Source organism: Bos javanicus, chromosome 27 (assembly GCF_032452875.1).
Source record: "Bos javanicus breed banteng chromosome 27, ARS-OSU_banteng_1.0, whole genome shotgun sequence".
NCBI classification, from domain to species: Eukaryota; Metazoa; Chordata; class Mammalia; order Artiodactyla; family Bovidae; genus Bos; species Bos javanicus.
The window spans coordinates 13,669,422-13,690,348 of NC_083894.1; the positions used below are offsets into that span (position 1 = coordinate 13,669,422).

General features: G+C 39.1%; 1 protein-coding gene across 1 annotated transcript in view; it reads left to right on the forward strand.

Moving 5' to 3' along the window:
- The window catches only part of TENM3 (teneurin transmembrane protein 3), a 997,728-nt gene that overhangs the window by 887,474 nt on the left and 89,327 nt on the right, over positions 1-20,927 (forward strand). The window contains exon 16 of the mRNA XM_061404118.1: positions 20,701-20,847. Coding sequence (XP_061260102.1) covers positions 20,701-20,847 — 147 coding nt within the window. The remainder of the gene's footprint in view (positions 1-20,700; positions 20,848-20,927) is intronic.

Consider the following 20,927-nt stretch of genomic DNA (forward strand, 5'->3'; position numbering starts at 1 on the left):
CCTAGTCTCAAACTGGATATGGCTTAAAAAGAAGTTAAGTTTGGGATGCGAGTTAGGGAGGTGTTGCTTTTTAAAATCACAGTGATTGAAAGACAGAGTCTAATGTGATATTTTTCTTCTAGTTATGTCTCAAACACAGAGCTGTTTATTGAGCTACATTGATTTTCATGTACTTTCAGGCAATTCAAATGGAAATTTGGCCTAGGGGAAATCCTAATTCCTTTAAGCTACAAAAGACTGGCTATTTGTTTTTATTCTAATTCTTTAGCACTTTGGGAAACAAGATCATTAATGATCACAAAGACATGCTTTGTTTGTTCAGACAAAACTTAGTCGTCGAGTACTCAGCACACCTCTAATAAATACCCCAGTGCTCTGGGCTTAGGGGTGCTGGAGATTAGAAATTGAAAATGAAATATACACAGCTGGGGAGTTATCTGTGAAACAGTATGCGGGTAAAGGAAAGAGCGGAACTGTTCCATGTATGGGCGTGGCTTAGGCTTGGTACTCTTAATTCTCATCTCAGGATAACGGTGAAAGAATAGTGTTCTAGTTGTTAAATTAGAACATTTAGGTGACAAATTTGAAAACAAAATGACCTTGCTGATAGATACTTCACTGAGATGACAAGATCAATATTCTCTGTGGCTTTTGTGAGCTCTCCCAAATTGAGAATCACATTCATAATGGCATGAAATATGGAAATTCTAAAACTATCTTTTCATATTTTAAACTATGATTTCTCCCTTAACAAGTGGTTTGTAAGGACCACATTACACCAGCAAATGATTGCTCTGAGACCAGGCTTCACGTGTATCAGCATCATGCTAAGAAAGGGGTCTCTGATGGGGCCACTGACATCCTTGCTGTGAAGCTGGTGAAGCTCAAGCATCAGGGCCCCTCACTTGCATGGGCCCCTTCTAGGATCTTACATGGGGACCGTGGATTTATATGGTCACATGTTGCAGATCAGTTAGGACCTTGGTCTCTTTCCACTCCCAACTTCATCACACTTTTCCGTTGCATTGGAGTGGCTGTGGGCACTTTGAGGATTCAGCTAAGGAGAATTTGAGCCTAGTTACCATTTAATTGGATATTCTTCTGAGAGAAGTCATCGCCATCTGTAATTCTTAGTGCTAGCCATTGGGAATATTCCTCCCACCCACTGACTCACCTAGGGACATCAGAGTAACAGAGTCAAAGGTTAAAGGAAGAAACAAATCTGTCCTGTGGAGCCCTGAACTACGGCCCCGAAAATAGGTGGTTGTTGTTGTTGTGTCTGACTCTTTGCTACCCCATGGAATGTAGCCTGCCAGGCTCCTCTGTCCATGGGATTTCCCAGACAAGAATACTGGGGTGGGTAGCCATGTCCTTCTGCAGGGGATCTTCCTGACCCAAGGACTGAGGCCTAGTCTCCTGCACTGGAAGGAGGATTCTTTACCACTGAGCCACCTGGGAAGCCCAGGAAAGTAAGTAGTGGAGCAGAAATAAGGTTTGAAATGTATGGAAACCAAACTCATCTATAAAAAAATCCTTCCTGTCATCAGATATGTTACAAAACACCCAATCGAAACAGACATTTTCTCTTGTCATCAACACGTTTGATGATGGAACTTACACAGTTATAAACTTGCCCTAATTTTCACTTTCAATGATTGTTTTTTGTTGTTTTTTTTTGTTTTGTTTGTTTTTTGTTTTTTGTTTTGGCTATGCAGCATTCTGGATCTTAGTTCCCAACCTGTGCCTCCTGCAGTGGAAGCATGGTATTCCAACCACTGGACTGCTGAGAGAGTCCCCGATGATTATTTCTTTTTTGAGGAATTGATCAGGATGCTTGTATTTTTAAAGCATGAACCTATAGCATGCTGGTTCCAAGAACGACCTCTCCCCTGCAGTTTGCAGCACGCTGATGGTGTGGGCAAAGATGCTTGGTGACCTGTCATGTAGGGTGGAGGTGTGGGGAGGACATACCAGGTGTGGAGTTGAGGGGAGGAGATTCCCCTTGGTTGGCAGTAAAAATCCAGACAGGCTAGAAAGTGTCCCATGGAATGTGCAGAAAAGGAGACCTTAAGTTTCTTCCTGCCCTGCAGTCTCAGTGACTCTTAAGTAATTTCATGTGACTGAGAGCCTGGCAATTCCTAAGAGAACCCTGGAAAGCCTGCTTCACAACTCACTGAGAATCACCCATGTCCTGAAAACCAGGCTGGTTTTTTCGATGTCTGTTTTCTTCCTTTGAGATAAAAGTCGCATCCATCGGGGGCCTCTCGCTATTATTTTCTTTCTCTGAGTCTGATTTATTCAGTTAACAGTTTTATATACAGTGCTTGATCCTCTGTAATCCCCTCAGAATTGGTATTTTTTTTTAATGAGGTCGCTTAATCTCCTCTCTTCTGAAAAATGCAAAACTAGTTTCTCGGACCTTTCTGAATAATGGAGGTCCCATTTTGCTAGGTTGTCAGCCCTCTCTCTACACGGTTTCAGTATTTTTAAACCATCACAGAGATCGTGTTTGTCTCACTAGTCAGTGTCACCGTATTCCACTTATTTTCATTTTTTGTGAAGAAGTGCTTGGATAATCAGAAACGTTATTGAAGATAATGGTCACTCGCTATCCATTCTGAAGTTTTAATTCAACTCCTTTAAGTGCTTTTTCTCTTCACTGTGTAAGTTGTTCTTTTCCATCGGTCTGTTTTTCTTTATCTGTACCAATTTCAGCCTCAAAGGACGTGAATGAAGCCAGGGTTCCATTTAACTGAAGCCAGCATGGCCAGCAATGTGGCAGATCTGTACTTAAAGCTAAATTAGTCATCTCACTCACTGTTCAGTAACCTTTGAGGAAGAGAGGAATTAACCAACAAAAAAAAGTTCACTGTCTTAAATTTGAAATTTTAGTTAAGTCTGTGCTTCCGTCGTGTGTGTGTGTATGCACAGCTCAGTCACTTCAGCTGTGTCCAACTCTTTGCAACCCAGTGGGCTGTAGCCCACCAGGCTCCTCTGTCCATGGTATTCCCCAGGCAGGAATACTGGAGAGGATTGCCAGGCCCTCCTCCAGGGATCTTTCCGACTCATGGATTGAACCCACATCTCCTGCACTGTGGGCAGATTCTTTACCCACCGAACCACCCGGGAAGCCCTATGCTTCCATCATACATTAGGCATAAGGTGGTATGTCTAGATTTTTTAATCACTCTGAATCTCTAATAACTTTGACAGTCTGTATCTTCTAAAGCTTCAGAGTGGTTTTCAGCGTTGACTCTTCTTTCTGGGAACTGCCTTGCAACCTTAACTTTGAGCATCCTTAACGTGTTAACCTCAACTCCTTAATTTGTTAACTCCCTTAACTTGTCAACCTGCCTTGCACAAGTAATATCAGGTCTCAAGACCATCAGGAAAATTACACCCTCAAATAAGACAAATGCTGGGGGAAGTCTGGATTAGAATCTTCACATAACTTTGCTCCTGATTTACTGGGTGACCATCAGTAAAATCCACAGTCCCCAGAGCCATCATGATAAATGTTCATTCATTGTTGTGACGGTTTATTTCCCCCGGCATCAGTTTATTTACCCCTAAGAATAGGAGTCAATGTACCTAACCACCCTTTGCTATATTGCTCAGTCACTCAGTCGTGTCGGAGTCTTTGTGATCCCATGGACTGCAGCATGCCAGGCTTCCCTGTCCTTCACTATCTCCCAGAGTTTACCCAAGCTCATGTCCATTGAGTCAGTGATGCTATCCAACCATCTCAGCCTCTGTTGTCCCCCTCTTCTCCTGTCTTCAGTCTTTCCCAGCATCAGGGTCTTTTCCAATGAGTCAGCTCTTCACATCAGTGGCTAAAGTAGTACACCTTCAGCTTCAGCATCAGTCCGTCCAGTGAATATTCAGGACTGATTTCCTTTAGGGTTGACTGGGTTGATCTCCTTGCTGTCCAAGGGACTCTCAAGAGTCTTCTCCAAAACCACAGTTTGAAAGCATCAGTTCTTCAGCACTCAGCTTTCTTTATGGTCCAACTCTCACATCTGTGCATGACTACGGGAAAAACCACAGCTTTGACTAAACGGACCTTTATCAGTGAAGTAGTGTCTTTGCTTTTTAATACATTGTCTAGACTCATCAAAACTTTTCTTCCAAAGAACAAGTGTCTTTGAATTTCATGGCTGCAGCCACCATCCGTGGTGATTTTGGAACCCAAGAAAATAAAGTCTCACTGTTTCCATTTTTTCCTCATCTATTTGCCATGAAATGATGGGACCGATGCCATGATCTGAGTTTTTTTAATGTTGAGCTTTAAGCCAGCTTTTTCACTCTCCTCTTTCACTTTTATCAAGAAGCTCTTTAGTCCCCTATCACTTTCTGCCATTATGGTGGTGTCATCTGCATATCTGAGGTTGCTGATATTTCTCCCGGCAATTTTAATTCCAGCTTGAGCTTCATCCAGCCCTGCATTTCTTGATGTACTCTGCATATAAATTAAATAAGCAGGGTGACAATATATAGCTTTGTTGTACTCCTTTTCCAATTTGGAACCAGTCCACTGTTCCATGTCTGGTTCTAACTGTTACTTCTTGACCTGCAGACAAGTTTCTCGGGAGGAGGGTAAGGTGGTCTGGTATTCCTATCTCTTGAAAAAATTTCCACAGTTTGTTATGGTAACACACGCAAAGGCTTTAACATAGTCAGTGAAACAGAAGGTAGATGTTTTTCTGGAATTCTTTGCTTTTTCTATGATCCAACAGATGTTGGCAATTTGATCTCTGGTTCCTCTGCCTTTTCTAAATCCAGCTTGTACATCTGGAAGTTCTCGGTTTATGTACTGTTAAAGCCTAGATTGAAGGATTTTGAGCATTATCTTGCTAGCGTATGAAATGAGTGCAATTGTGCAGTAGTTTGAGCATTCTTTGGCATTGCCCTTCTTTGGGATTGGAATAAAAACTGACCTTTTCCAGTCCTGTGGCCACTGCTGAGTTTTCCAAATTTGCTGGCATATTGAGTGTAGCACCTTCACAGCATCATCTTTTAGGAGTTGAAATAGCACATCTGGAATTCCATCACCTCCACTAGCTTTGTTCATAGTGATGCTTCCTGAGGCCCACTTAACTTCATACCCTTCACATCCTTTGCTGTGAACCTCAGATATCTGAGTTCCACTGTTCTCTGTCTGAGGCTTCCCGGGTGGCTCAGCTGTAAATGGTCCGCCTGCCAATGCAGGAGATGTAGGAGATGCGGGTTTGATCCCTGATTTGAGAAGATCCCCTGGAGGAGGAAATGGCAACCCACTGCAGTATTCTTGCCTGGAGAATCCCATGGACAGAGGAGCCTGGCGGACTGCAGTCCATGAGGTCACAAAGAGTTGAACTCGATTGAGCAACTGAGCACAGGCTCCTCTGTCGGGTCCTTCTTGCTGTGTTTACCCTCAGAGGCAGCAGCCTGAAGCTGAGACTCTACTCACACGGAGCCGTGCTGCTCAGATGTAAATCCCAGTGACAGTAGCATCGTTTTGGGAAATGTTGCGTGTATTTCTATACTTTAGAAAAGGGGCATTTTTAGGACTTCTAAACGTCAGCTCTGAATGTAGATAATTGTGGTTAAGTGTATCTGGATTTAACATAGATCTTTCTATTTAGATGATTTACATGTAGCCTGTAAGGATGAGAGTTTTGAGTTCTTTAGAAGAAATATTCTTGACATTCTTTAGAGTCGACTGTATGATAAAGAATTCTGTCCTGTGGTGGTTATTTGTACACAAATTTTCCTCCAGTCTGTTTCCTGTGGTGTAGCTTGAGTCCCAAGAGCTGCTGTAAATTAACCTTACTCCTACTCAGCTTACTGTGAAGCCCTCTGGCTTTAGAGGTAGTGTGTGTTCAGGGGGAAAAAAAAATGGAGGGTTAAATCCATTGTTCTTTTTCTCTAATAAGAGCAGTAGAAGAAAATAGTGATTATTTGTACTGTATTATGATCACTTAGGTGTCATTGAAATAACCTGACAGACCGTGAAATATACCTCGACAAACCAGTTCCCTCCTTTCTTACCATTTTGTGTTTATTCCCACTATGAACTTAGAGGTTTTTTTTTTAAGTCTCTCAAAATAAGTTATTGTGTAAGTGCTCTATGTCTTAGGGAAACAATTTATAAATTATAATTTTTATCACAAAGAAGATGTTTAATCTGTTCATTTGAATTAAAATGCTGTATGCTATAGTTTTAAAGGTTTATGAGGAGATAGGATATCAGGATAAAAACCACTTAAGTAGCACATCAAATGTATAGCATAATGTTTTATTATGCCATTGTGTTCCTTCACTAATATACTAAAGCCTCTTTTTTAGTTTGGAACACTTTGTCAATTTGCATCTTTTAAAAGTCATCTAATACCTTAATTTCCACCACATCTAGTGTAGAGGAAGTTTGAAAGCACCACTGACTGGATATACCCTTTAACCAGAAATAAAGATGAAAGATGCTCCTTTAAATTCTTCATCAAAAGCTTTTATTGAGTTTAGTTCCAAGGCATTTGGGAGTGAAACCAAGTGCAAAATAATATGTTATCAGTTGATATTTTCATAGTATTCGTGAGGAAGAGAAAGATGACGGTAGAGCCAGATTATGAATATGTCACCATCTTCAGTAAACTGAAGACAGATAACCATAGACTACCAGTCACCTAATGAAGTGTTCATGTAAATTTTAAGTAATTCTCGTTATCTACAAAAATCCTATTGCCTTAATGGAGTAAACAAAAAATCAGAACTTTGCATTTAGTGTCATGTAAGGGTGGAAACATTAAGCCCACAATTTTAAGGGACGTGATTATTTCTTCCTGCAATGATACCTCAGTGTCCTTTGAATGGTGGAACTTCTCTCTGTCGTTTCTTGAATGTGACAAATTGAAAATAGCCTCTTTTCGTCTTGAAACCATTCCTTTTCCACCTACTTGGTTTTCAAATACAAGTTCAGTTACGGTGTTAGTTGGTGCAAAAGCCATGGCCTTTCTCCCTTTTCATATTTAACATATTATTTTCACAGATTACCATGTGACTCGAGCCAATTTTTTTCTATTGCTCTTCCTCATGATGGGTTCATTGACCCTCTCTTCTTTGAGTACTCTTTAGTGGTGCTGGAAAACAGCTGCCTGAAATATGGCTATTATTTCTGGGGTTTAACAGACATGTGCCTTGGATAAATTAAGGAGCAGTCAGAGGAGGCCCATAAATATGAATACTTTGCCAGCTGCTTTTCCATTAAACGCTGTTGGTTGAATGAAATTAGTAAATAATTATGTTGGTGGGGAATCTGTTATATCCAAATGGAATATAATGTCTTCCTTTAACAACAGAGCTTAATTTTTTTCCTATACACCAAATTAGTTTTTAGGGTAATCTCCATTGCAAATGGGCCGATTTGCATGAAAACTATGCCTCCTTGTTCTGATTTGTCAACACCTCTTTTTTTAAAAAGTCTGTAACATTAAGCATGGGTGGGTAAGACCATCTGCTTCTGGAGCTTGCCTGTAGCTCCATGACTTAACACACGAGACAGGTTACAGCTGTTTAATTGTTATGAAGCTGAATGATTATCATTCTATCCAAAATTAATATTTATATATGTATGCACAGAAAGCATGCGGTTAAACATAAGTGATCTAATTGTGAATTAATGGCGTTAGGTATTCATTAATTAGTCCCCACATGAACAATGAAGTGTAAAATGCTTTTCACATACACTTCCGCTCTTGGCTTTTAAGATGAGTCCCCAGTAGTGATTATTATGCATGCGAGAAACCCACTCCAAATACATTGGCATATGCAGGGGAAAAAACTCACCATACATAAAAAAAAACCATCATAAAAAGCAAAAAGAAAACTCTCCATGTGGTTACTGCACATACCCTAACTCTTTCATGCCACCAAAAGCTTTATTCTCTGATCTGCGACCAGTGTAAGTTCAAGCCACATAGTAAGAGTCTAGACGGGCCATTTCAATTGGGTGTACCAGCGTAGCGCCCATGATGACGACGACAAGCTATTGGGAATGCTTTGCTCAGCCAAGTGACAGGGAATTTCCTCCTGTTTGTAGGAATGGTGATACACAAACTCAGATCATTCTGTTTCAAAAGTTAGCAAGGTATAGTCTGTCAGGCCTGCTCAGTACATCCCATAATGAAGAACAGAATGAAAATTTTTCAGCAAAATTGTAGTCTGGGGATTGTGATATGCATGTAAAATAGAATATCTAGATGTCTTACTTCCCAAGTAGTTACTGTAAAAGTGACTTGCATTTCCAAGTTTATGAGCAGATTATACGCAGATTTATAGCCCTGTAGAAAATATTAATGTACGTTGCTCAAGTCACTACTGAGGGAACACAGAATATATAAGGACAAGTGGTGATGTGTTCTTTATTCCAAAAAGCTGATTTGGAATTTGGTTAGGAACTGTGCATCTGTACCATCTGAGGGTTATGTGAGACAATAAGAAAACTTGTTAATATAAAAGTAGGATTGTCTGCACTTTGGGATCTAGCCTGTTCATGTTGGAGGATGGTCCCATTAAAGGGAGTATATCGTGAGGAGGTGGAACATGTGGCAGCCGATCCGATCCTGACATTATTGGGGCAGAGTGGACTTCCTGGTTTATGAAAATAGATCGTTGGCGGTCCTGAGGTGTTTTGCTTAAAGTCAGGTTCCTTTCTTTCTGGTGTCTCTTAAAAGATACCAGTCACTTCGTAATTTTGTCCTTTTTATATTCTTTAGTTAAAAGATTGACTAATAGTACCTATTATGTATCAAGTGTTTACTGTGTGCTAAGGCACAGTGTCGGAGAAGGCAATGGCACCCCACTCCAGTACTCTTGCCTGGAAAATCCCATGGACGGAGGAGTCTGGTGGGCTGCAGTCCATGGGGTTTCGAAGAGTCAGACACGACTGAGCAACTTCACTTTCACTTTTCACTTTCATGCATTGGAGAAGGAAACGGCAACCCACTCCAGTGTTCTTGCCTGGAGAATCCCAGGGACGGGGGAGCCTAGTGGGCTGCCGTCTATGGGGTCACACAGAGTCGGACACGACTGAAGTGACTTAGCATCAGCAAGGCACAGTGTAAAGTTCTTAGTGTACATTATCTTATCTTATTAAGTAGAAGCTATTCAAATCTCCATGGACAGAACCCAGGCTCACAGAGGTTCTAAAACTTTTCTGTGGATGCGTAGCTAGTAAGTAATAGAACCAGAACCCAAATCCACATGAACCATTCCCAAGCCCATCCTCTTAAGCACTAGACTATGCCGTCTCCTAAATTACTGTTTGTTTTACCTTGTATGTATATAGCAGAATAGGTGAAAGTGAACTTTTTTGTGTGATAAAGATACATTATTATCTATGTACCTATCACATAAGATTGAATTGTCATAGAAACAGATGCAGTGATAACAATGTCAGTAATGTGTTAATAATAAAATGTCACTTTCTATTCAGAAAATTATAACTGGTAATAGGATCCATAGCTTGCCAAAATAAAAATAACAATCCCAGCAACAAAAAAAACAGTTTAGGTAAAATCAATTTATACTGTAGAGGATTTAAGAAAGTTGTAAACTATTTACTGAAAACACAACACTCTTCCTTTTTTTAAGGTTTTAGTATTTTTAAGTCTTTATTGAATTTGTTACAGTATTACGTCTGTTTTATGTTTTGGAGTAGCTCCCTGACGGGGAGCGAGGCCCCTTCGTTGGAAGGCAGTCTCAACCAGTGGACCACCAGGGAACTCCCTCTACACACTTCCTTTTAAAAGTTAAATTTATTTCCTATTTTTCAGTAGACTGAATACTATGTATAGACTTTGACCACTGAAAAACACTCATACAGAGTGCATAGATGACTTGTGTAACCAGTATCAGCTCATGAAAAAGGTCTCAGAAAAGTTTAATACCCAAAGTACAAGTGGTAAAATCTGTGCACACACTCTCACAGCTACAGATAAAGAAAAAATACGCTCTCTGTAAATCACATTTGAAAAGAGCCATTTATCCAGTTTTCTCCAAATAAGTTTGTTTATCTTCAGCAAATTAAACGGATTATCCAGCTTTGTTTTTTTCCTGATATAGTTTTAAAAATTGACAACAGAAAGACCTAGTTATTTTACATACTCATTTACACTTTATTCTATAAATTTTCTTAAATATTGAATTTTATAGTAGGCAAAAGTAATAATGGTAGATAAGAAATTAAAACTCATTGATATTGACCAAATCAATAGATGATTTTTGTGCTTTTCCTGCCACAAGACTTGGAACTACCAGCAAGACATCACTTTGGTAATTACAGTAAAAGCTTCCCTGGTGGCTGAGATGGTAAAGAATCTGCCTTCAATGCAGGAGACTCAAGTTTGATCCCTGGGTTGGTAAGATCCTCTGGAGAAGGAAATGGCAACACACTCCAGTACTCTGGCCTGGAGAAACCCATGGACAGAGGAGCCTGGTGGGCTACAGTCCACAGGGTCGCAAAAAGGCACAGAGTGACTAACACCTGGTAATTGCAATAACCAAGTTAATTGTGTCAGGATGTTAGCGATCCAAATATTTATTTAGTGTACAATACATTTGTATTCTAATTTTCATATATAAGAACTTTTCTGAATAGCTTAGTTTGCAAATCCAGGTACTAAAATATACCTGATTTTTTTAAATCTAGGAAATTATAAGGAAATGTGGGTTCGCTTATTTCATTCACTGAAGTCAAACAAGAAGTAAAAATCTGAAGGAGACATGTGTTACTCCATGTTTAAGTATGTGGTCCAGTAGATGAAATCATGCCATGTGTAAAGACTACACCAGAAATCCCGAATCACACGCCAAACAACAGTCATCTCTCTTGCAGTCGATGTGCGTGCCAGCATCACTGGTGCTCTCTGTATTGTGCCTGCTTCTCTGCAACTTCTGTTATGTAGATGTACTCTATGGTGAGACATGAAATTCTAAACTGAAGGAAGATACCAAATATTATTCTCCCAGTTGTCTGTACAAAATTCTGCAGCTTGTCTTGGCACTTTTTCAGCAGTGCTGACTTGAAAATTTTGGTGTATCTCAAAGCACCTTTTCCATAGAATCTAGATTTTTTTTTTCCTGTGCAGACTTAAATCAGGAAAAATATTATTTCACTTTCTTGGAATGTCTTGGCATAAATAGTGTTCCTAACTGAAGAACAGTATTTTGCTTAGGTAGGTGCGTGCAAGAAGCAGTGTATTATACAGGTAATTGTTTCACCAGGTTTCCAATCTATAAAAAGAATGAAATAGGCAAACTTTCAAAGACAATTTATTTAAAGCAGGTTTTCAGAAATATGCGGCCAATTTTAGAGGAGCAAAAGCTCTTTCAAGAACACGTGCACGTGTGTGTGTGCTCACACGTATGTGCTCACACACGCACAAGCTGTTTTTCTCTACTGGCACAACCTAGTTGTTGGAACTCACTTGCTAGTTGTTAAAATTCAAGCTAATTGATGCTCCTAAATAGAATAAAGTATTTGCAATGTTTTCTCGCAATCTTAGAATGAGAGTTCAATGGTGAGGGAACACGTGTTTTTAAGGAGCCTGAGTAAATTGTTTTGCAGTGTTTAAAATTATGTCAGTGTTGTAATTCTTTATGACAGGGTAATCAGTAATGAAAGAATGCAGTGGGTACCAATTAAGGAACATCAAATCAATGGGTATGCAGGTTGCACGCTGACTTAAACAGTTGCTGATTGGAATAAATGGATTTCATATGTACTTATTTGCAAACTGTAGCTTTTCTGGCATCCTATAGAAATGGTATACGAGTAATCTAAAAGAAGGATACCTACGAACAACTTTTAATGACATACTAATGTGAATTACTTTTTAAGACTGTATTTTTTAAGTACTACAAAACACACAAGGCTAAATAAACATCTGTCCTTGACTCCGAGGCCTTTGTAGTATTCACCATAGTAAAGGATATGTCTGTGTTTTATTATGGATTCATCGACTGAATTACCCTCTTTCAGAGATGGGCCCCTAAGACTTTAGTTCCAGCATTCTAGATTCTATGTTCTTTCCCTGTACCTAGGCTATCCCCAGGAGTGAATTCAATAGCCCAGTGAAAATACTGTCCTGTTTAATATGCTCCAACTGGGCACATGGTTGACAGCAGAAACACTGAATGGATCATAACTACACACATCAGCAACAAATACAAATACACACACACTGTATATTTTTCCCTCGTGAGCTGCCTAATAGAGATAAATCAGCAACTTGGTTTCCCTTTGTTTCTTCCCTGTGTTTTGAAGAATCAGTTTGATGGTGAGGGGAAAACAAAGTCGGAATCAATCTTATTCCAGGAAGACCTCCAGATATCCCAGTTCCCCCACAAACAGGCACGTACACTCCGCTGACGTCTTTTTTAAAGGAGCAGTCTTCTTTGCAGCTATCACTTAGCTGATTTTTTTTTTTTTATATAGCAGGCATCCACCGAACTGCTTCTGTTCTTTAATTTTTCAAACTCATTTTTTTTTTCATTTTCCCTGGTTTATCCCTCAGTTTTAATAACCTGCCAGTCGGTTGCCCAAACTTGGGATTTTTAGAACAGGTTATAACAGTTCTCATTATAAAGGTTTCTTAACTACATAAAGTACCCTCACGTATGAGACTATGTTCACAAATGAACATTTCAAGTTTTTTGGATTTAACCTAACTTGCCCATTTCTCCTTTTGATTGTTGATGTTGAATTGAGGATTTCCTCATTTTTTTCGTCTTATTTGTTCATTCAAGTGAGTTCACTGATAATCCAAAAACAGATGTGCTTATGGTCTGCCTTACCCAGGTACACGGTTCTCCGTATGCCAAGTTCTACATAGAGCTTCTTTGTTAAGTGTTATGGACTTGGAAATTTTGGCTACTTTGCTAACATTTTGACCTGGAGGAAGTTATTTAATTTCCCGTGTCTCAGTTTCCTCATTTGAGAAATAGGGAAGATAATAAAGAGGTGGTAAAAATTAAATGAGCCAATTCGTGTTAAATGCTTAGCATAGTTTTCAGCACATAGAAACAGTCGGTCAAGGCTAGTGATTGTTAATAGTGCTGTACACAATTAGGATGGATGGGCAAGGGGAGAGGAGCAGGTGGATGAAGGAGAGGGGAAGGATGTAAAATGAGGTATTTCACATATGCTTCTTTCACAAAAGGTAATCTTTGTATTATTCAGAGAATTTCTTCAAAAGCTGCAGACACATGTAGGACAGAGTAGGAATACCATAATAAGTACATTTAATCATTTTACTCAGCAGATATTAAGAATCCCTTATGAGCAATGGGAGTACAGTGATTAGCATGGCCATAGAGTTTGTATTTCTAATGGGAAAGGTTTACAGGTCAGTTCGCATATGTCTATGTATCATTAAAGCCTTATGATTTCCTGGACTGTCTTAACTGACATGAATTGATCTCTGGATATTTTCTCTTTTTTTACATTTAGCCTGCTGTTTGTACTCCTAGACTTCATCCATGAGACATATTCGGGGGGAAATGAGAACAATCAGTTAGCTAGCAGAAATGGAGGGAGGAGGTCTGCCCATGATTTTGGTTTTTTTTATATTTTTGCGAGGGGCCACACCATGCAGCGTGTAAGATCTTAGTTCCCCAACCAAGGATCGAACCCACGCTCCCTCATTGGAAGCACAGAGTCTTAATCACTGGACTACCAGGGAACTCCACATAATTTTGACAGATAAGCAAATGGGGCAACAACATGTAGGCAGAATTTCTTAAAAGGTGCTGTTCTTCCATACTCTCCATGTTGGGAATGCAAAATGGTACAAGACTGTGAGCAGGCTTCTTCCCAGGGGTCTGTGGAATCCATGTCCTTTGCTAAGTGGTACAGACAAGAGCAAATCATTCTGTGTTCAACCCCACCCCACTTCCCCAAAAGTAAAGGGAAAGATATGGTAAACAGGGACCTTGAAAAGAGCAAGCATTCTTTTTAAAAAGAAGCACCTCAAGGGGAGTGTGTGACGAGGATACAGTGCTAATCATTTGGTTTGGTGATGCTGGAGGTTTATGAGCTAATCGTATACTAACAATTCTTTTGCTGAGCCACACCCTTCTCCCACATCTCAGATTTCACTGAGCCCTTGCCCACCTGTACCAGCAAGTAGACAGGGACTCCCCATGCATGAGCTTGAAACCAGAGCGGTGGTTTCATTTGTTATGTTCCGGGATGACTCTGTATCCGAATGGATTTTGAAAGAGAGACAGTTCAGACCATGATGAGCCAGTGCATCTGGAGATCAAGGGCTCCATTTTTAAATGTCCAGCACTCACCTGCGTTCTTCCCTGGTGGCTCAGATGGTAAAGACTCTGCCTGCAGTGCAATGCAGGAGACCTGAGTTTGATCCTTGGGTCAGGAGAAGGGAATAGCTACCCATTCCAGTATTCTTGCCTGGAGAAGTCCATGGACAGAGGATCCTGGCAGGCTACAGCCCATGGGGTCACAAAGAGTCAGACATTACTAAGCAACTAACACTTTCACTTTTACCTGTTCTGTGCACTTTGCCAAGTAAGCCACGTAGGTGTCAAAAACGTGGAGTACCACCCTGTGACTTTGGGAAACAATTATCTGCTGAGATTCACGTGAGGTCAGGAAAGATTGCACAGTACTTCTGAGCTTCTTTCATCCATTTCTTCTACTGAAGAAAAAATTTTTGTTAGTTTATAAATGTCTAAGACTGCAGGGAGATCAAACCAGTCAATCCTAAAGGAAATCAATCCTGAATATTCATTGGAAGGACTGATGCTGAAGCTGAAGCTCTAATACTTTGGCCACCTGATGCAAAGAGCCAACTCATTAGAAAAGACTCTGATTCTAGGAAAGATTGAAGGCAGGAGGAGAAGGGGATGACAGAGGATGAGATGGCTGGATGGCATCACGGACTCAATGGACATGAGTTTGAGTAAACTCCGGGAGTTGATTTTGGACAGGGAGGCCTGGTGTGCTGAGGTCCATGAGGTCGCAAAGAGTCAGACACGACTGAGTGACTGAACTGAAATGTCTAAGAAGAGGCATTGTGACAGTGGTTACCTTCCAGAGCCAGGCAGCCTGGCCAGCTAGCCTATGACGTCACACAGACTGCCTCACTCTTCCTTTCTTCATCTGTATTTACCGTATCAGCTGTATTTACATCCTAGGGTTGTGGTGGAGATTGAATGAGAGAATGATGAAGTGCTTAGAGCTAGAAATTCGGGCATCATTAATACATCAGCCAGGTGTTCATAATTTGCCAGTTATGAAACCAGGGCTCCAGAAATGCTCAAGTCATAAGCAGCGCTTTGTGAGCTTTTGTGCATTTTTTCAGGGGGCAGGGAGAGAAACCAGAGATTATGGAGAATCCGTAACTCCCAGCACTTTTCTCAGAGAACTGAGACCGTGAAAAAGATTAAAAACCACTGTCTTACGGAAAATACGGTAATACTCATCCACTTACGCCCCATTTGGTCTTCTTAAAAGATAAATATAAATAACCTAAACCTGCAGAAGAATCCGAAAGATCCAAGCACAGTATGCTTAGAAAATGCAGATTTTGGATCTAATGTGTCCTGCATTAATAAACGATGTGAAATGTTAAAAAAAAAAAAAAGATAAATAATCAAAACTCCAGGGAAAGTGTTTTATGAATACAACATTTTACCAGGGAACAGTTTTTTTCCAAGGGCTCCATTTTATATGTCAAGCACTCATATTTATAAATAGAGTTTTCTTCTATAAAGCAAATTTAAAACTTCTTAGTAGATCTAACAGAAACAACTTTCCTTCAGTGTCAGAATACACTTACTCATTTTCAAAGTGATTTTTTTTTGCAACTTAATGTGCAGTTCAGCAATTATTAGGTGTATTAATTTTTAAATATACTGTATTATTTTTATGATTATTGTTCCTAATGGCTTTTTACAACATGCCTGCATTTTTCTGATAATTTCCTGTATTGACTTATATAATGATGTTTTCATTGTTGCAATTATTACTTTTAATAATTCTTTGAACCTCATATATGGACATCTTCTTTTAACTTCATTATTTAGAGCCAGGCTCTTGTGGTATTGTTGGACATTTTACTCTTCAAGGCCAAAAGGTAGAAAGTGGTTGGTTTTTTTTTTTAACCTCCTTCCTCTCTTAGTTTTAAGCTATCAGCCTAACAACTATTCCCTATGATATAAAATGCAAATGACAAATTTTGGTATTTTTTCCGCAGTGCAGATATTTTTCTTATGGTCGGTTTGTAAAATGTGTCTTTAACATTTTTAATATTTAAATCTTTGTGTAAAATTTGACCTGCTGTGTACTTTAAATCTGTTTTCTAATTTCAGCTCCACTTTTGACATTCTCTTGGTCCAATGACGAACCTTCCTTTACCTGTAATTCCTTGTTTTGCATAATCGATTGTTTGCGAGAGTAATAGGATTGGCTGGATTCTGATTTATTCTTCCTTTAGAACTTCTACTCCAGATCAGGATTAATTCCTTATTGTTGTGTGTTAATTGAAGTGGACCTGATGTAAAAGCCAAAAGCTTATTCTCCAACTCTGATAAGTGGTATTAATAATTCCCTAGAACCTGGCTGAACCAGAAACTCCAGAATGTTTTAAGGCACGTTGTTTATCCTCCATATCAAACGAGCACTCATGGGACTCTACTGGGTTATATAACGCTTGGAAGGAATTATTAAGAAATTACATGAATGATGTTATACAGTAATACAGTTGTATTTTAATGCTTGGAAAACAATTATTTTATGAAATTATAATTGCAGGTTAGTGCCTGACACTGTTTCTCGAACCCCTCCTTCACTTCCCCCACAATATATTGTCAGTTAGCTGTAAACATGCTTATTTTTAAATGCAGTTCGGAAGCCTCTAATGGAATCCTGTGGCAAAGTGAAGCATCCTTTCATATAAACGGTGCAGATGGGTCTGAACCATTTATGGTTTTGTTTATGCACGTGACAGAACTGCTAGGCTTTAGTCGCTCAACTGAAAGTTATAGTTTAAATCATTCTGTTAAGAGTTCCGCGACCACTTGCATATGTCAGTAATGAAAAATAATCAACATAAGCGTCTTTGAAAAGCAATTTTAGATCATTAAAGATGCATGAATTTTGACAAAGCAAGAAGATCTGAGGCTTATTAAGAATATATTAGGTCTCTCTGTTGAGTGAAGAGAGGGATTTTTATGCTTCTGTTCAAGAGGAAAGGTGTAGGCTAATTGTAACCTCATGAAAGATTAAATGGACAGGTACAGTAAGAGACTTCAGTCTTCGTCCTGACTCTTCCTGCAAAGCTTTTGTGAGAAACAGAGCCTATTCCTGTATGAATCCTGAAAGGAAACAAGATCTTAGAACAGTCTGTATTTCCTAATGGGCTACATACGGGTTACATCATTGTCCATCCAACAAGTAGTCAAGGGCTGCTGGGTAAATCGTATAGAATTTAATGCATGCCTTTTTCATAATACTATATTACATTTGCTTTTTTGTTTTATTATTAACAATTAAAGTTTGATCTTTTGTAAATATGCAAGCAACTCGAGAGAAGGTGAATGAAGTAGAATTTCTGTGGGTGTATGTCACAGATTAAAGAAAGCATCTGAAAATGTATCAGGGTTCCCCCAGGGCTGCTGTGTGTTCTTTCTGCCCTTCCACCGTGTAACCCTTATGAAACTACTTTGTTCAAAACAAACTGAAAGAGAATTACTTTCTCACCCCCTCCAAAAGTTTGATATTTGTAAATCTCATAGTTTTGTAAATTTCCAAAATTCTCTAATGACAAAAATTGATTCCATTTGTTCTACTTAGTTATGAAGGTATAATCTTAGGAAGAATCGGAATGGGTCCGTCCCAAATAATCTGCAAAAGGAAGCGTTAGTTTACCTGCACACTTTCCCTTAAAGTGCTGAATATTTCCTGGAATCGTGACCGCATTTGCTAAAATGGGAATATACTGCATTTGTAGAAGATATGAAGTGCATCTCTGTCGTGTGATGTCTGATGTCAGCTGCAGCTGCTCAATTTGCATGTAAATTCTGAAAATTTCCTTGTCCCGTGTGACACTTCTGAAATGTCTGTCTGTTCTTTTTTCCTTTTTAATTTCTCAAGCTCACTATTTGGATAAGATAGTTAAAGGTACTGTATACTTGCTCTTTGTTGACATATCTCCATATATATCTCTATATAACCATGTTTAGCTTGTAGTAGGTATGAAAATAGATTGTTTTCCTGCATATTTTTGTAAATGATAAATCAGGCCTACATTATGTGAAATCCTTTGGATTTAAAGTATTGAGACTTCAGTGTCTGTGTCTCATTTTTATAATTTTGGGTTATCACAGATTTCATTCCTATGTAAAAGCATTAGTCTTCACTGGAACCAAAAACTGAAGATAACAGTATATTTGCTGTTTTTTGTTTATGGAGTTTTTTTGGGTTTCTTTTTTTTTTTTTTTTTGGCTTTAAGATCTTCATTCTTGGCAATTCAGCTCATAAGCTTTAAATTCTAAATCAAAGAATCACAAACGCTCACTCTTATCACAGAATAAGAAATTGTCAATCTAAAGAAGATTCTGGTTAACATATGTTGAGAGAAATCTCATTTATCCTCATATGGAAACTCCTTTGGCTTTATCTCAATGTTTCAAAATATATGTGATATCATAATTTGTTTTGTGATTTTCTTTAAAAAAAAACTACAAAATACTGTGCATTCTAGAGAACGAAAATGATAACTCTGCTCAGCAGAAAACAGCAGATTCTTTGTCTTCAGTTATCATAGAAATAAGTGAAAACCGTATCTTTCAGAAGAGTCCCTTTCCCTCGCTCCTCAGATTACCTTTTTTTAATTCCTTGTTTGTGCTTTTCATTGGAATATGAAATTATTCATGGCAGTACCCAGGCTTTCATGTAATAACTTCCCAAGTCAACTGCTGCGTCCCTTTGTCACTGGGGCAATTAAACCTTTTTTTTTTTTTCCCATTAAAAACACAACAGAGACATCCATAAGGAAAATTTACCTTTTAGGCATTGAATAATCCATAAAAACAGACGGTAATTGTCTGAAAGAAAAGAAGCAGCAAAATTAATATTCTCCTGACTTGATGGCGTCCGTAAGTCTAATTTCATCATACCCTGCCGCAAGGGACTGTCAAAACAGTCTTCTTTCTGTTAACTCTAATCTGAAGAGACAGAAAGTCTCTTTGAGATCTTTTCAAGTTCCACAGCGAAGGAGGGAAAGCCAGTTATATGAATAATTCTTTTAATACAGACCTAAAATAAACATCCTTAAAGAGATGGTTCCCTTAAATTTGGTCACCGAAACAAGCATTCTAGTTATAAGAAGCTAGAACAAACCCCCAACTGCTAGAGCAGGCATTAACTCATATACGTATATACTTTATACCAAATTATAAATTAATTCTTTCCAAAGAGTTCTGGTTAAGAGCCCATTATCCTTGCCATCTTAGAGCATTTATACCCTCGTTTCTGTCAGTGCCATGTCACACTCATAGAGAAGAGCACCAGAACCTACCCTAGTGTCATGCTCATAAACAGATCATGTTGGCTGCATGCCAGTTACCATCCGTAGGAAGTGGCAGAATTTGTTTTTGTTTTTTTTTTTAATGTCATGTTAGACTGAAACAATTATAGATTTTGGATATATTAAATTATTTTCATTGTTTCCCAAATTTTCCCTCCTTGCCCATAAAAGCAGACAAGATAGGATATAAAGGTAACAGCATAAAAGCTCTAGGGAGATTGTCACTAACTATCACTCTTCTGCGCTCTGTCTTGAAGCACGTCACTACCGTGTTTTGTTCAGTCTCTCGATGTTTTACTGTGGTCCTTATGGTATTTCATTTCGTCCGTCCTGAGTAATCAGATATGCACAGCTATTACATTTAGTTGGAAATCCTGTCAGTCCCGTCCCATCCGTATGCAGCCTGAATCCTAATGTTTGTTAGAATAGATGCTAAGCTGCTTCACTATTTCCTGGGCTTTGCTTATTCTGTGAAAAGGAATGTACTCTCGGCATAAAGTATAGTCATTGATACTGGCCTATACTTTGTGCAATTATTTAATGCACTGTAATTTCACATGAATATATGGCAACTCTGAGGCCAGATAAAATTAACGTTCTCTTTTGAACATCCTTCATAGCCACGTACCCACGCATTCATGCTTTTAAATTTAGAGGGAATTTTTGAAAGCAACAAGGCACTTTTAAGAAGATGTGTCCTAACCAATGACCAGTAATGTTTACAGCAGATTAAAAATCTGTTCTAGGGCTTCTGAAATGATCTCGCTGTGATGCTTTTTTCACACTTTAATGATCAACCTTGTTGCTTTGCTAAAGGAAAAAAAATGTAAGTTAATTTTGTCTGGCCTGCAGCAATTTTAGTGGGTCATTGCAGACATTTCTGTCCTGCACAGGTAAGTGGTGTCTCAAGGGTCAGGCCAATCAAAGATGCCACTTGGATAAGAATCAGATTCCTTAGATTACGTTGCTCTTTCTATCCATGTGCAATTACAGTATTTGTGCTGTTTCGAAAGGCCTGTTCCCACTAAGTGTCCCTCATCTGTTTATTTGAGGTGCAAAAACTTTAAATACTCAAATCACTTGTGTTGTCCTTCTTTGTCTCTTTTGACAGAGGGATGCCCCGGCCTGTGCAACAGCAACGGAAGGTGCACGCTAGACCAAAACGGCTGGCACTGTGTTTGCCAGCCAGGGTGGCGAGGAGCAGGATGCGATGTAGCCATGGAGACCCTCTGCACTGACAGCAAAGACAATGAGGGAGGTAAGAGATGCGGAGCGGGAAGGCGAGCCTGTGCCAGAACGCGGTTTATAAGTTCTCATGGGTCCACGGTTATCTGTTAC